Genomic DNA, 11,719 nt, shown 5'->3' on the forward strand with positions numbered 1-11,719 from the left:
GTAGAAGTTTTGCACGGCAGGAGTTTGATTAGCCCACCACAACTTTGGGCAAAACTTACTGTGGAGTCTAGCTGAACTCGGCGGTGGGGATTGTCTAGAGGCCTGAAGAGAGCCCGCCTGGTCCACGGTAGAATGGACCAGGCTACTTTTGCTCCGATATATCCTGTTCTCTGGCGCTGATTTTGACTTTGACTTTTTTTGCTGCTACTTTTAACGGATTTCATGCTGCGTTGTCAGATCTGTAATATGCCAGTTGAATCTGATCTAAGGAAAGTCTTGTTACCAACATAAAAGTAGAGTTACGTGTAATTGCAAGACTTTGGCACATCTCATCATGCTGAACTCACACATAACTACCTAGTAACCTCATCACCAAATGAATAGAGAGTTAGTTGGTTTTTGGTAGACAAATGACTACTTTTGTGTGCTAACTTAAATTGTTGGTCACATTACCATGATGTAACCATTAATGTTTTTGTCCAACAGTGCCAAACAGTCATCGAAGCCCTCTTGGCCAACCTGATAGGAAAGTCTACATAAACGTCGCGGGTAAGCTTGGAAAATGTTCAGATTTTTTTATTCCAACAGTTGATGAAAGTCTTTTCTTCTTAGTTTTCTTGCATGAATAAGTAAAACATCATTATTTGAAAACTTGGCCATAGACTAGTGACAAGTTGTTTTTTTTTTTATTTTGTTGTGGTTTGCTGGCTGGCTGGCTGGCTGGTTGGTTGGTTGGTTGGTTGGTTGGTTGGCTGGCTGGTTGGTTGGTTGGTTGGTTGGCTGGCTGGCTGGTTGGCTGGCTGGCTGGCTGGCTGGTTGGCTGGCTGGCTGGCTGGTTGGTTGGTTGAATGGTTGAATCGTTGACTGGCTGGCTGGCTGGCTTTGATACATGTGTTGCTTTAACTTGCTTATAACATATTAAAATATGTAATCACTATGAAACATATGAAACAATAAATAACATAGATGTCAGTTTTGTATGTGATAGTATCATGATCAAAGGTGTTTTTTTGTACCAGGACAGGAACTGCATGATGGATAAGATGACAGGTGTGCTGATGTTCCTCCTAGTCATCCTTAAGTTAACTGTAGAAACTGATCATGACTGCAGCTGCTCGTCTTCAGAATGTGACTGCAGCAATCAGGACCTCACCAGTGTTCCTCAGGACCTGCCGACAACCATCACAAAGTTGGTCTTGGGAGGGAATCAAATCACAACTTTAAGTCAGTCTGATTTGTCACGGTATGAGAGCTTGGTCGAATTGGGTCTTGACAGTAATCAAATAACAGACCTTCAGTCTGACATGTTCACAGGGCTGGGAAACTTGATGACGATTTATCTATATTTCAATGATATCAGTGACATTCAGGATGGAACTTTCAGTTCTACACCAGAAATGAGAGAGTTGTACCTGCAACACAACAAGTTAAAACGCCTCAGAGCTGACATGTTCACAGGGCTGGGAAAATTGGAGATTCTTAGGCTGTATGCAAACGACATCAGTGATATTCGGGCTGGAACTTTCAGTTCAATGCTACAACTGAAAGTCTTGTACCTGTATAATAACAAGTTAAAATCCCTTAGACCTGACATGTTCACAGGGCTGGGAAACTTGCAAGAACTACATCTGCAGAATAATGAGATCACTGATATTTACCTAGGGACTTTCAGTCCAATGCCAAATGTAAATAGAGTCCAACTGTTTGCCAACAGGATCACAATATTTCCCTTTGAATATTTGTCAGACATTCAAACATTATCTTCTCTTTACCTCGACAATAACCAAATGACGACCCTTCCCCCTGTGGCCTACGACGTACTTTCATCCATCGCAGATGTTCAAATTCACAACAACCACTGGCAGTGTGACTGTAGGATGGTGGAATTTAGGTTGAAGATGACAAAATCAAGTTCATTTGATGAACCGATCACTTGTTCCCAGCCAGACAACCTCAGTGGGCGAAACCTGATAGATGTCAATCTTAAAGATTTGATGACAGACTGTCAAAAACCGAACATTACAAGGTTTGCGAGGATTGGAAAGTATCCTCTGATACAGGGTATGACTCTTCGTTTGTTCTGTAATGCCTCCGGAATCCCCACACCAGAGATCACAGTCGAACTCCCATCTGGACTCGAGCACAAGGCAACAGAAGAGTCAGGTGGGAGGGTGACTGTGCTGGCGAATGGTACAATTATCGTAAAAGAGGTTACTGCACAGGATTCTGGTCAGTATGCCTGTATCGCAGCAAATTCTATTGATTCCACGAAGGCCTACTTCTCTGCAGTCATTTCCCCAAAGTTTCTTGTTCCCAGTTTCCCCCTCCCCATTCTTAATATCCTCTACCTGATTGCAGCTGTAGCCGGGACCCTTGTTGTTGTGGCCATTGTGCTGGCGATCTGGTGTAAGTGTTGTCGCAAGGACCGTTCTGTAGCTGTAGGCCCCGACAGCGGTGTGGTTGTTCTCAACACGAGTCCACCGGCTGTGATGTACAGTGGTCATGGCGCAAGGGTGGCCTGGGGGCATCCCATGGCCATGGCAAGGGTCTGAAGCGATTACTTATTGCTTGTAGTTCTTCTTCTTCCTTTTAATGCCCACGATCATCATACTGATCATTCTGGCATTCCGGATTGTAGAATTTGTACCATCGCACACCGGGGCATGCCCCTACTCTTTTTCAAAAGGTGTGATGGGATCTTTAACGTGCTTGGGGTGTGGCTCTCCCCAAACACAGGACCTCCATTTTACGTCCCTAACCGAAGCTAGGTACTCATTTACACCTGAGTGAAGTGAGGAAAGTCGTGTAAAGTGCCTTTCCCAAGGGCACAACATCGATGACATGGGTGGGAATCGAACCCAGGACCTCTAGGTCATGAGTCGAAAGCGCTACCGCTGGGCCACACGACCCTGCAAGTGTTGTTACAGTTAGTTTTCTACTAAACAATTCTCACTCACCTAAAATCCCACCCTAAAGTCTCAATTAAGCATTAAATGAAACGCAATCCTGAAGATCAAATATACCCGCCCGTATCGCCTAAAGATTGCCTTTTATTATATACGGGCAGATTGAACCATCTAATCAGCAAATGTCAGCCCTTAAGATTAAAAAACAGACAAGAATAAGCAACCAGCCTGAATATCACACAGTCAGACTTAAGACTTAGTCTTGCATGTAATAGTTATATATAGCCTCAGCACTAAACACTGTTAGCTTGTACAGGCTTTAAAGTTTATGCAATGTCTTACATAGGAATAAGGTAGCCATCGAATGATAATCAACTGTATCTGATGTAATTTGAGTGATGATTTGAAGAAAATATGGTAGTTTGTTTGTTTGTTGGTAGCGAGGATCTATATGTAATATTTTACTGTCATATGGTCCTCAATAGTTGATGTATGGAAGAAAGTAAGAAAGCAGACCAATAATTGTGAATATCTTAATCTTGATTTATATAATATATAATATTATATATTGTTAGCTTAAAAGTTAATCTGTGTTGGTACAAATCATTATGAAATAAAGACTGAGCTTTAAATTCCAACACAAGATACAGAATTGGTAAGTCCCAATTCTGTATCTAGTGTTGGAAGTTAAATTTCAGTCTTTTTTTCATGATTATATATTGTTTTGTATACCATAGAAAAACACTATTTCTAAGTATGATGCAAAGCTTTGTTACCCTTTCACGGGATTTGATGTTGAACTATTTGCTTATCTTTCTGTGGTGTTTTATATAAGGGCACCTGTTAATATATTGATTACATCACCCCCAATGTTCAAACAATTCAGAAATATTGCTATGGAGACAACAGATTACAAACTTACTGCACGTGATGAAGATGTTGTTTGTCTTGTTCAAGGACATCTATTATTAGGTGGAGGTTTTATAGCTGTTGTAAACTTAAGAGAGCAGTCTCTTAATAATATGATGTTTACTTGATTCTCAAGTCCCTAAATCACTGAGTAGAGTAGAGTAGATCTTTCGTCTCGGTAGGAAGTTCTCTTCCACTGTGAGCCGCTCCTTGTAGTTTACTGCGTAGACATGGTCATCTTGTGGGGGTTGTCCAATGCCCGAGGGTTGTACACTACTGGGTGGCTTCTCATGTGTTTGTCCAGTCTGTCTTTAAAACTGTTCACACTTGGGGCTGTTACCACCTCCTCGGGTAGACTGTTCCACCATGTTACGACCCTGTTGCTGTAGAAAAACAGCCTTTTGTTGTTGTTCACTGATCTGACAGCTTGCACTTCAAGTAAGTTATGGTTTGAAGTGTATATACATGATTGTGTAATACCATGTACCATGTAAGGCCGGTACGTTTTAACTCGTCGGTTTTCAGGTTCTACACCAACCCCAATCCTCGTCTTTCATTTAACTGGGATTGTTCAACATTTCCTGCAATGTTTTGTATAATCCACATTTCAAGATGACTTGAATTTTAGCCTCCCATGTTCAACTTCGGCAAGTGGAAGAATTGTTCTTTCCCAAATTATGACAATTGTTGTCATGTAAATGGCTCTCTTGACATTTTCTTTACCAGTTTAGATCGTCCAACTCTTGCTTTGGCCTGCCTAAGGTCATGTCCTTAATTTAAAAGAGTCAGTACGAGGGCCAATATTCCTGTTTGACCCCCTGAATGTGATTAACAACCTCAATGGCTTGTAAACAACTTCAAATCTTTGAGTGTCTGCAGGTGCCATTCTTTACAACAGACAACACCACTTCACGGCTACTTTAAGGTGCCCCAGACCAGGTGAGGTACTGCAGGTAAAGGTGATTGTGGCAAGAACAAATCCTATGTGTCTTCCAGACGTCTACTCTTGGTAAGTCTTATTCTTTAAGATGTATGTATCTGAACATTTCCCTTTGTGACAAAAGTTCTGGCTAGTTTGTTCCCAATCCTGTGTTTTCAGGTCACTCAATCAGGTAGAGAGTAACTGTTGTGATGCCAATTCTAGCCTTGCCATTACTAGTGATATGAGCTGCGATGTGCGTGGTACTCAAAACAACTGCAAGACTTTGGATTCGTAACTTTTATCTCTAACTATAGCTAGGTGTCTAGTCTATCGTGGTGTGGACAAGCTTCCTTGGGGCCTACATTGTGTAGACAGAGCCAAGCTCAACTATAGGCACAACGATTTTGCTGTACGGTAACGTTTAACAAAATTGGTGTTGCATTGTCACATCTGTAACATGCTGGTTAAATGAAGTAAATCTATGGTTAACTCTTCTCCCAGCTGTCTAACCCTGTAACCATTAGAGACTTGGTAGCCGAATGGCTACTTTTTGTGTGATAAAGACTAGATTGTTGGTCACATTGCATTGATGTAACTAATAACGTTAACTTTGTTTCTATGCAACAGGCTCAACAGTACCAAACAATCATAAATTGTCGAAGCCGTCTTGACAGGAAAGTCTACATGTACATCGTGGGTAAGTTTGTTTTTTTTCAAACAGTGGCACACATTGACTTTTCTAAAAGCTTTTTAGTCTGTAACTGTTAAAAAAATTGTTTTAAAAGTGTATGAGTGAACTCTGCAAGTGTTTATGTATTGAAAAGTCACATGAAAGGAATTATTTTTAGTCCTTTTTTTTGGTTGGTTGGTTGGCTGTTTGCTTGTTTGTTTGTTTGGCTGGTATTTTTGATACATGTGTCTTAGAATATGAAGTAAGAGACAACAAATACATGCTTTTCAGTTTTGTTTGTAAAAGTATCATGATCAAAGGCATTTATTTTGTACCAGTACAGGAATTGCATCATGGATAAGCCAGCAGGTGTGCTGATGTTCCTCCTGGTCATCCTTAAGGTGTTGGGAACTGCAGAAGCTGACTGTAGCTCAACTTGTTCAGCCACTTCATGTACCTGCACCGGTCAGGACCTCACCAGTGTTCCTCAGGACCTGCCGACAACCATCACATGGCTGGATTTGAGAAGAAATCAAATCACAACGTTAAGTCAGTCTGATTTCTCACGTTATAGGAGCTTAGAGGATTTACGTCTTGATTATAATAGCATTTCTACTATCAACAGCCAGGCATTCTATCACCTGTCAAACTTGACCGAATTATGGCTTGACAGTAACCGTATAACAGCCCTCAGGTCTGACATGTTTGTAGGGCTGGGAAACTTGGTTCTCCTTATTATAGTGCGTAATCCTATTAGTGACATTAAGGCTGGAACTTTCAATTCAACACCACAGCTGAGAAACTTGTACCTTAATTCTAACAAGTTGACACTCCTCAGATCTGACATGTTCACAGGGTTGGGGAACTTGGAGTGGCTTTGGCTGTACTTTAATGATATCAGTGATATTCAGGATGGAACTTTTAATTCAACACCACAACTGACAACGCTGTACCTGTTTAGTATCAAGTTAACAGCCCTCAGATCTGACATGTTCACAGGGCTGGGAAACTTGCAATACCTTTATCTATTCCATAATAGCATCAGTGATATTCAGGATGGAACGTTTAATTCGACACCACAACTGACAAGGCTGTACCTGTCTAATAACAGGTTAACAAAACTCAGAGCCAACATGTTCACAGGACTGGGGAACTTGCAGACACTTGATCTATACGATAATGATATCACTGTTATTCCAGATCATACTTTTAATCCAACCCCACAACTCAAATTCTTAAACCTGAGCAACAACCACATTCAATCCATTGCGTCCAACTTACTGGCAAATCTCCTGAACCTTACAGAAGTCTCTTTATCTGACAACAGCATCACAGCGTTTCCATTTGAAGACTTGCTAAACATTCAAACAATTGTTACTTTACACCTTGACAAAAACCAAATGACAACCATTCCGTCCACCGCCTACGACATACTTTCCTCCATCTCTGAGGTAAACATTGACAACAACCCCTGGCAGTGTGACTGTAGGATGGTTGAGTTCAGATTGAAGATGACAGGAACTTATCCATTTGAAAACCAGATAATCTGTTTTCAACCTGATAGCGTCCATGGTCAGAAGCTTATCGATATCAGTCCTGAAGATCTGATGTCATATTGTGTACCAAGAATTGTGAGGTTTGAGAGAGGAGACAACATGACATTGTATTTTGGAGATACACTGTATTTGGTCTGTGAAGCTTCAGGAATCCCCACACCAGAAATAGTTGTTGTTCTTCCAACTGGGCTTCATGCAACGTCTGATGTGGATAATAGAGTCACTGTGAGCATCACTGGTTTAGCAATTACACTGGCAATAACAGAGGTAACATTAGCAGATGCTGGTCTGTATGCCTGTATTGCAACAAATCATGTGGGCTCCGCAAGTGCCATTCTTGATGTAAATATAGTCTATGAAGAGCCAACCATTGTCAGGTTTGAGCAAAGTGAAGATAACCCATTGATAGAGGGAGACTCCCTTCGTTTGGTTTGTGAAGCTACAGGTATCCCCACACCAGACATCACAGTCACTCTCCCATCTGGACTGAACGCTACTGTAGATTCAGTTGGGAAGGTGACAGTTGATGTGAATGGTACCATCATGATACGAGATGTAACTGTTGAAGATTCTGGTCAGTACGTCTGTACCGCAACAAATTCTGTCGGCTTCACACGTTCCGTCTCTATAGATGTCTTTTACCCCAATCCTCCTCCCACATTCTCCCTCGGTGTTATTGTTGGCACTGTGGGAGGTGCGTTAGCTGGCATTGTCCTCATTATTGGTATAATCATTTTCATAATCAGGCGTAAAAGAAGCAGCAGCAACCAAGGGACTCCTGTAGGCCAAGCCTTTTATAGTAGTGCCGTCGCCACAGCTACTGTGATAACCAGTGGGCAGGATCGGACAGGGCAAACCCAACCTATCAGTCCATCCATCAGAAATCCACAGCCCATTCCACGGCCAGTTTCCTCCGTGTCAGAGCATAGTTACGAAGCTGTGGACCCTCCTCCAACAGGGGAGTTTCCGAGGCAAACCACTAGAAGTCTATCTTCTGACGTCACACACCCTCTGCTTGCCCAACAGTCAGCTTCCCCCCAATCCGAGACTTACGAAGACATGCCATCTCTTCCTAGTGACCCCAGACAGGCCCCGGGTAACACTTCTGACGTTGAGCCTGCCAGTTCTGAGACTAATTACGTTGAGCCTGCCAGTTATGACCCTTCTTACGTTGAGCCTGCCAGTTATGAGAATGTACCTGTCAGTGAGCATGGCTACCAACCTCTGATTATGCCCTACAATGGCCAGGGCACTTTGCATGGCTACCAGCCACTTACATGGACCTAAACAGCCAGCAAAGATTAGATTTGGATTATACTAATGATTTAGTCTATCTACATTATACCAATGTGTTACCAAAACCTAAGCTTGGCACTGACTGCCTTCCACCATTTACACAATAGTATCTCTGTCTGTTATCTGTCATGATGAGTGTTATTGTACAGAGATGTTGCATAGGAGATCACTTTATACATATTTTTCATAGTGGCGGATATATGTGCACAGTCCTTGGTGCTGAATGCCTTCCCTTTACATTGCAGTTTGTTTGTTTGTATCGGTATCTCTGCTATAATGTGTGTTATTATACAGAGATATTGCATAGGAGATCACTTTATGCACATTTTTCATAGTGGTGGGTATATGTGCCCTGTCCTTGGTTCTGACTGCCTTCCATTAATATTGTTAGTAGTAGTATACAGAGATGTTGCACAGGAGAACTCTTAAGACAGATTTTATCAATACCTGACCTACGTACAGCTATCTCAAGAGGCTAGTACATTACTATCACATGTACTATACATTAGTCATTTTAGATGCAGTAAGATACCACAGTCGTATTTCACTATAATGGTACCTAGAACTGCTTTATCATATTTTGCCGCAGTATGTATGAAGAATTACCAAAAAGCTGTATACAATGCACACTTGAAAACCCTGTTTTTGACTCTAGATCATAACTACATTTAATGGTCAGTATTTGTACCAGTGTGCTTCTTGTATCCCATGTAAATGGATCATTGCAATGAATAGAGCATAACAGGTCTGAAGTACTGTTTTAAAAATGTCATTTTCTTTACTCGTTAAGAACTTACTTTGGACTGTCTAAGGACACGTCCTTACAGAGTCAATACCAGTTTATTAATGATGGGCTCTCCTGAGTGTGATTGAAAAGCTCGTAAGGTTTGCAAACAACTTCAAAGCATGTAGTACATGTACAGTGGATGCCATTCTTTACAACAGACAACACCACTTCACGGCTACATTAAGTTGTCCCCGACCAGGTGAGGTACTACAGGTACATGTACAGGTACAGGTGATCGTGTCAAGAACAACTCCCGTGTGTCTTCCAGACGTCGACTCTTGGTAAGTCTTATTCGTTAAGGTATATGTATCTGTACATTTCAGTTTGTGTTGAAAGTTCTGGCTAGTTTGTTCTCAATCCCGTGTTTTGGTCACTCAATAAGGTAGAGAGTTGTGATGCCAATTTCTGGCCTTGCCATTACTAGTGTTCTAGAGCTAGATTTGCGTGGTACTCAAAACAACTGCAAGACTTGGTACATGGTTTCTTAACTTTTAGCTCTACATGTAACTATAGCTAGTTGTAGTAGTCTATCATGATTTGGGCAAGCTTCCTTGGGGCCTACATTGTGTAGACAGAGCCCCGCTCAACTAGGCTCTCAATGATTTTGCTGTACGGTAACGTTTAACAGACTTCGTGTTGTATTGTCACATCTGTAATATGTTGGTTAAATGAAGTAAATCTATGGTTAACTCTACGCTTAACTGTCTAACCCTGTAACCAATGGAGAATTGTTAGCCAAATGGCTACTTTTTGTGTGGTAAAGATTAGATTGTTGGTCACATTACAATGATGTAACTAATACCGTTTGTTTCTATGCAACAGGCTCAACAGTGCCAAACATTCATAAATTATCGAAGCCGTCTTGACAGGAACGTCTGCCATAAACATCGCAGGTAAGCTTTTTTTTTCAAACAGTGGCACACATTGTCTTTTCTAGAGACTTTTTAGTCTGTAACTGTTTAAGAAATTGTTTAAAAAGTGCATGAGTGAAATTTACGTGAGTTCATGATGCAAGTTTTTCTTAATTGAAAAATCACACAAAGGGAATTATTTTTAGTCCTTTTTTTTGTTGGCTGTTTGTTTGTTTGTTTGTTTGGCTGGCTGGTATTTTTGATACATGTGTTGCTCCTAGAATATGAAGTAAAAGACAACATATTAATGCTTTTTGGTTTTATATGTAATAGTATCATGATCAAAGCTATTATTTTTTTTTATTAGAACAGGGAGTGCGCCATGATGTTTAAGAAGCCAACAGGTGTGCTGATGCTCCTCCTGGTCATCCTTAAGGTGTTGGGAACTGCAGAAGCTGCCTGCAGCTGCACAGCTTCAGCCTGTAACTGCAGCCGCCAGGGTCTCACCAGTGTTCCTCAGGACCTGCCGACAAACATCACCGAGTTGCATTTGGCATTGAACCAAATCACAACCATAAGTCAGTCTGATTTCTCACGTTATGGGAGCTTAGAGATTTTAGTACTTGATTATAATCGCATTTCTACTATCAACAGCCAGGCATTCTATCACTTGTCAAACTTGACCAGATTATGGCTTTACAGTAACCGAATAACAGCCCTCAGGTCTGACATGTTTGTAGGGCTGGAAAACTTGGTTGACCTTATTCTATGGAGTAATCCCATCAGTGAAATTCAGGCTGGAACTTTCAATCCAACACCAAAATTACAACGCCTGTTCCTTGTTGCTAATACGTTAACAGCCCTCAGATCTGACATGTTCACAGGACTGGGAAACTTGGAGGAACTTGGACTATCCCATAATGATATCAGTGACATTCAGGCTGGAACTTTTAATTCAACATCACAACTGAGAACGCTGCACCTGTCTAACAACAAGTTAACAGTGCTCAGAACGGACATGTTCACAGGGCTGGGAAACTTGGTTAGGCTTTATCTACACAGTAATAACATCAATGACATTCAGGATCATACTTTTAATCCAACTCCACAACTCAAATTCTTAAACCTGAACAACAACCACATTCAATCCATTGCATCCAACTTACTGGCAAATCTACTGAACCTTACGGAAGTCTCTTTATCTTACAACAGCATCACAGTGTTTCCATTTGAAGACTTGCTAAACATTCAAACAATTGTTACTTTACACCTTGACAAAAACCAAATGACAACTCTTCCCTCGGTAGCCTATGACATACTTTCCTCCATATCAAATGTAAAAATTGACAACAACCCCTGGCAGTGTGACTGTAGGATGGTTGACTTCAGGCTGAAGATGACAGGAACTTATCCATTTGAAAACCAGACAATCTGTTCCCAACCTGACCACCTCCGTGGTCAGAAGCTCATAGATGTCAGTCCTGAACATCTGATGTCATATTGTGTACCAACAATTGTGAGGTTTGAGAGAGGAGACAACATGACATTGTATTTTGGAGATACACTGTATTTGGTCTGTGAAGCTTCAGGAATCCCCACAACAGAAATATTTGTTGTTCTTCCAACTGGGCTTCATGCAACGTCTGATGTGGATAATAGAGTCACTGTGAGCATCACTGGTTTAGCAATTACACTGGCAATAACAGAGGTAACATTAGCAGATGCTGGTCTGTATGCCTGTATTGCAACAAATCATGTGGGCTCCGCAAGTGCCATTCTTGATGTAAATATAGTCTATGAAGAGCCAACCATTGTCAGGTTT

At 41.3% G+C, this 11,719-nt stretch overlaps 3 protein-coding genes across 3 annotated transcripts in view; all 3 read left to right on the forward strand.

The window, feature by feature from the left end:
- Positions 1 to 1,285: 1,285 nt before the first annotated feature.
- On the forward strand, positions 1,286 to 2,646 carry LOC109469510 (leucine-rich repeat-containing protein 4C-like). The gene has a single exon (XM_019768035.1). The coding sequence runs from the start codon at positions 1,305 to 1,307 to the stop codon at positions 2,550 to 2,552; it is 1,248 nt and encodes a 415-aa protein (XP_019623594.1). The 5' UTR covers positions 1,286 to 1,304; the 3' UTR covers positions 2,553 to 2,646.
- A 3,114-nt stretch (positions 2,647 to 5,760) lies between these two features.
- Positions 5,761 to 8,039, forward strand: LOC109469494 (chondroadherin-like). The gene is made up of 4 exons (XM_019768015.1): positions 5,761 to 6,101; positions 6,390 to 7,025; positions 7,320 to 7,657; positions 7,990 to 8,039. Exons 1-4 carry the CDS (start codon positions 5,761 to 5,763, stop codon positions 8,037 to 8,039), a joined length of 1,365 nt encoding a protein of 454 aa, XP_019623574.1.
- Positions 8,040 to 10,689: 2,650 nt separating this feature from the next.
- Positions 10,690 to 11,719, forward strand: part of LOC109469495 (leucine-rich repeat-containing protein 15-like) — a 3,386-nt gene continuing 2,356 nt past the window's right edge. The window contains exons 1-2 of the mRNA XM_019768016.1: positions 10,690 to 11,043; positions 11,116 to 11,445. Of these exons, the coding sequence (XP_019623575.1) occupies positions 10,772 to 11,043; positions 11,116 to 11,445 (602 nt within the window). The 5' untranslated portion in view covers positions 10,690 to 10,771. The remainder of the gene's footprint in view (positions 11,044 to 11,115; positions 11,446 to 11,719) is intronic.

This window comes from Branchiostoma belcheri, unplaced genomic scaffold, assembly GCF_001625305.1.
Source record: "Branchiostoma belcheri isolate BF01 breed outbred unplaced genomic scaffold, Haploidv18h27 scaffold205, whole genome shotgun sequence".
NCBI classification, from domain to species: Eukaryota; Metazoa; Chordata; class Leptocardii; order Amphioxiformes; family Branchiostomatidae; genus Branchiostoma; species Branchiostoma belcheri.

Bases quoted from the DNA above. Each gene is read 5' to 3' on its own strand.
- LOC109469494 (XM_019768015.1), top strand. From the start codon at position 5,761: ATGGATAAGCCAGCAGGTGTGCTGATGTTCCTCCTGGTCATCCTTAAG. The intron at 6,102-6,389 runs GTCTGACATGTT...AACAGCCCTCAG, and splicing joins AACCGTATAACAGCCCTCAG to ATCTGACATGTTCACAGGGC. The intron at 7,026-7,319 runs TGTACCAAGAAT...AAATATAGTCTA, and splicing joins GAAGATCTGATGTCATATTG to TGAAGAGCCAACCATTGTCA.
- LOC109469510 (XM_019768035.1), top strand. From the start codon at position 1,305: ATGTTCACAGGGCTGGGAAACTTGATGACGATTTATCTATATTTCAAT.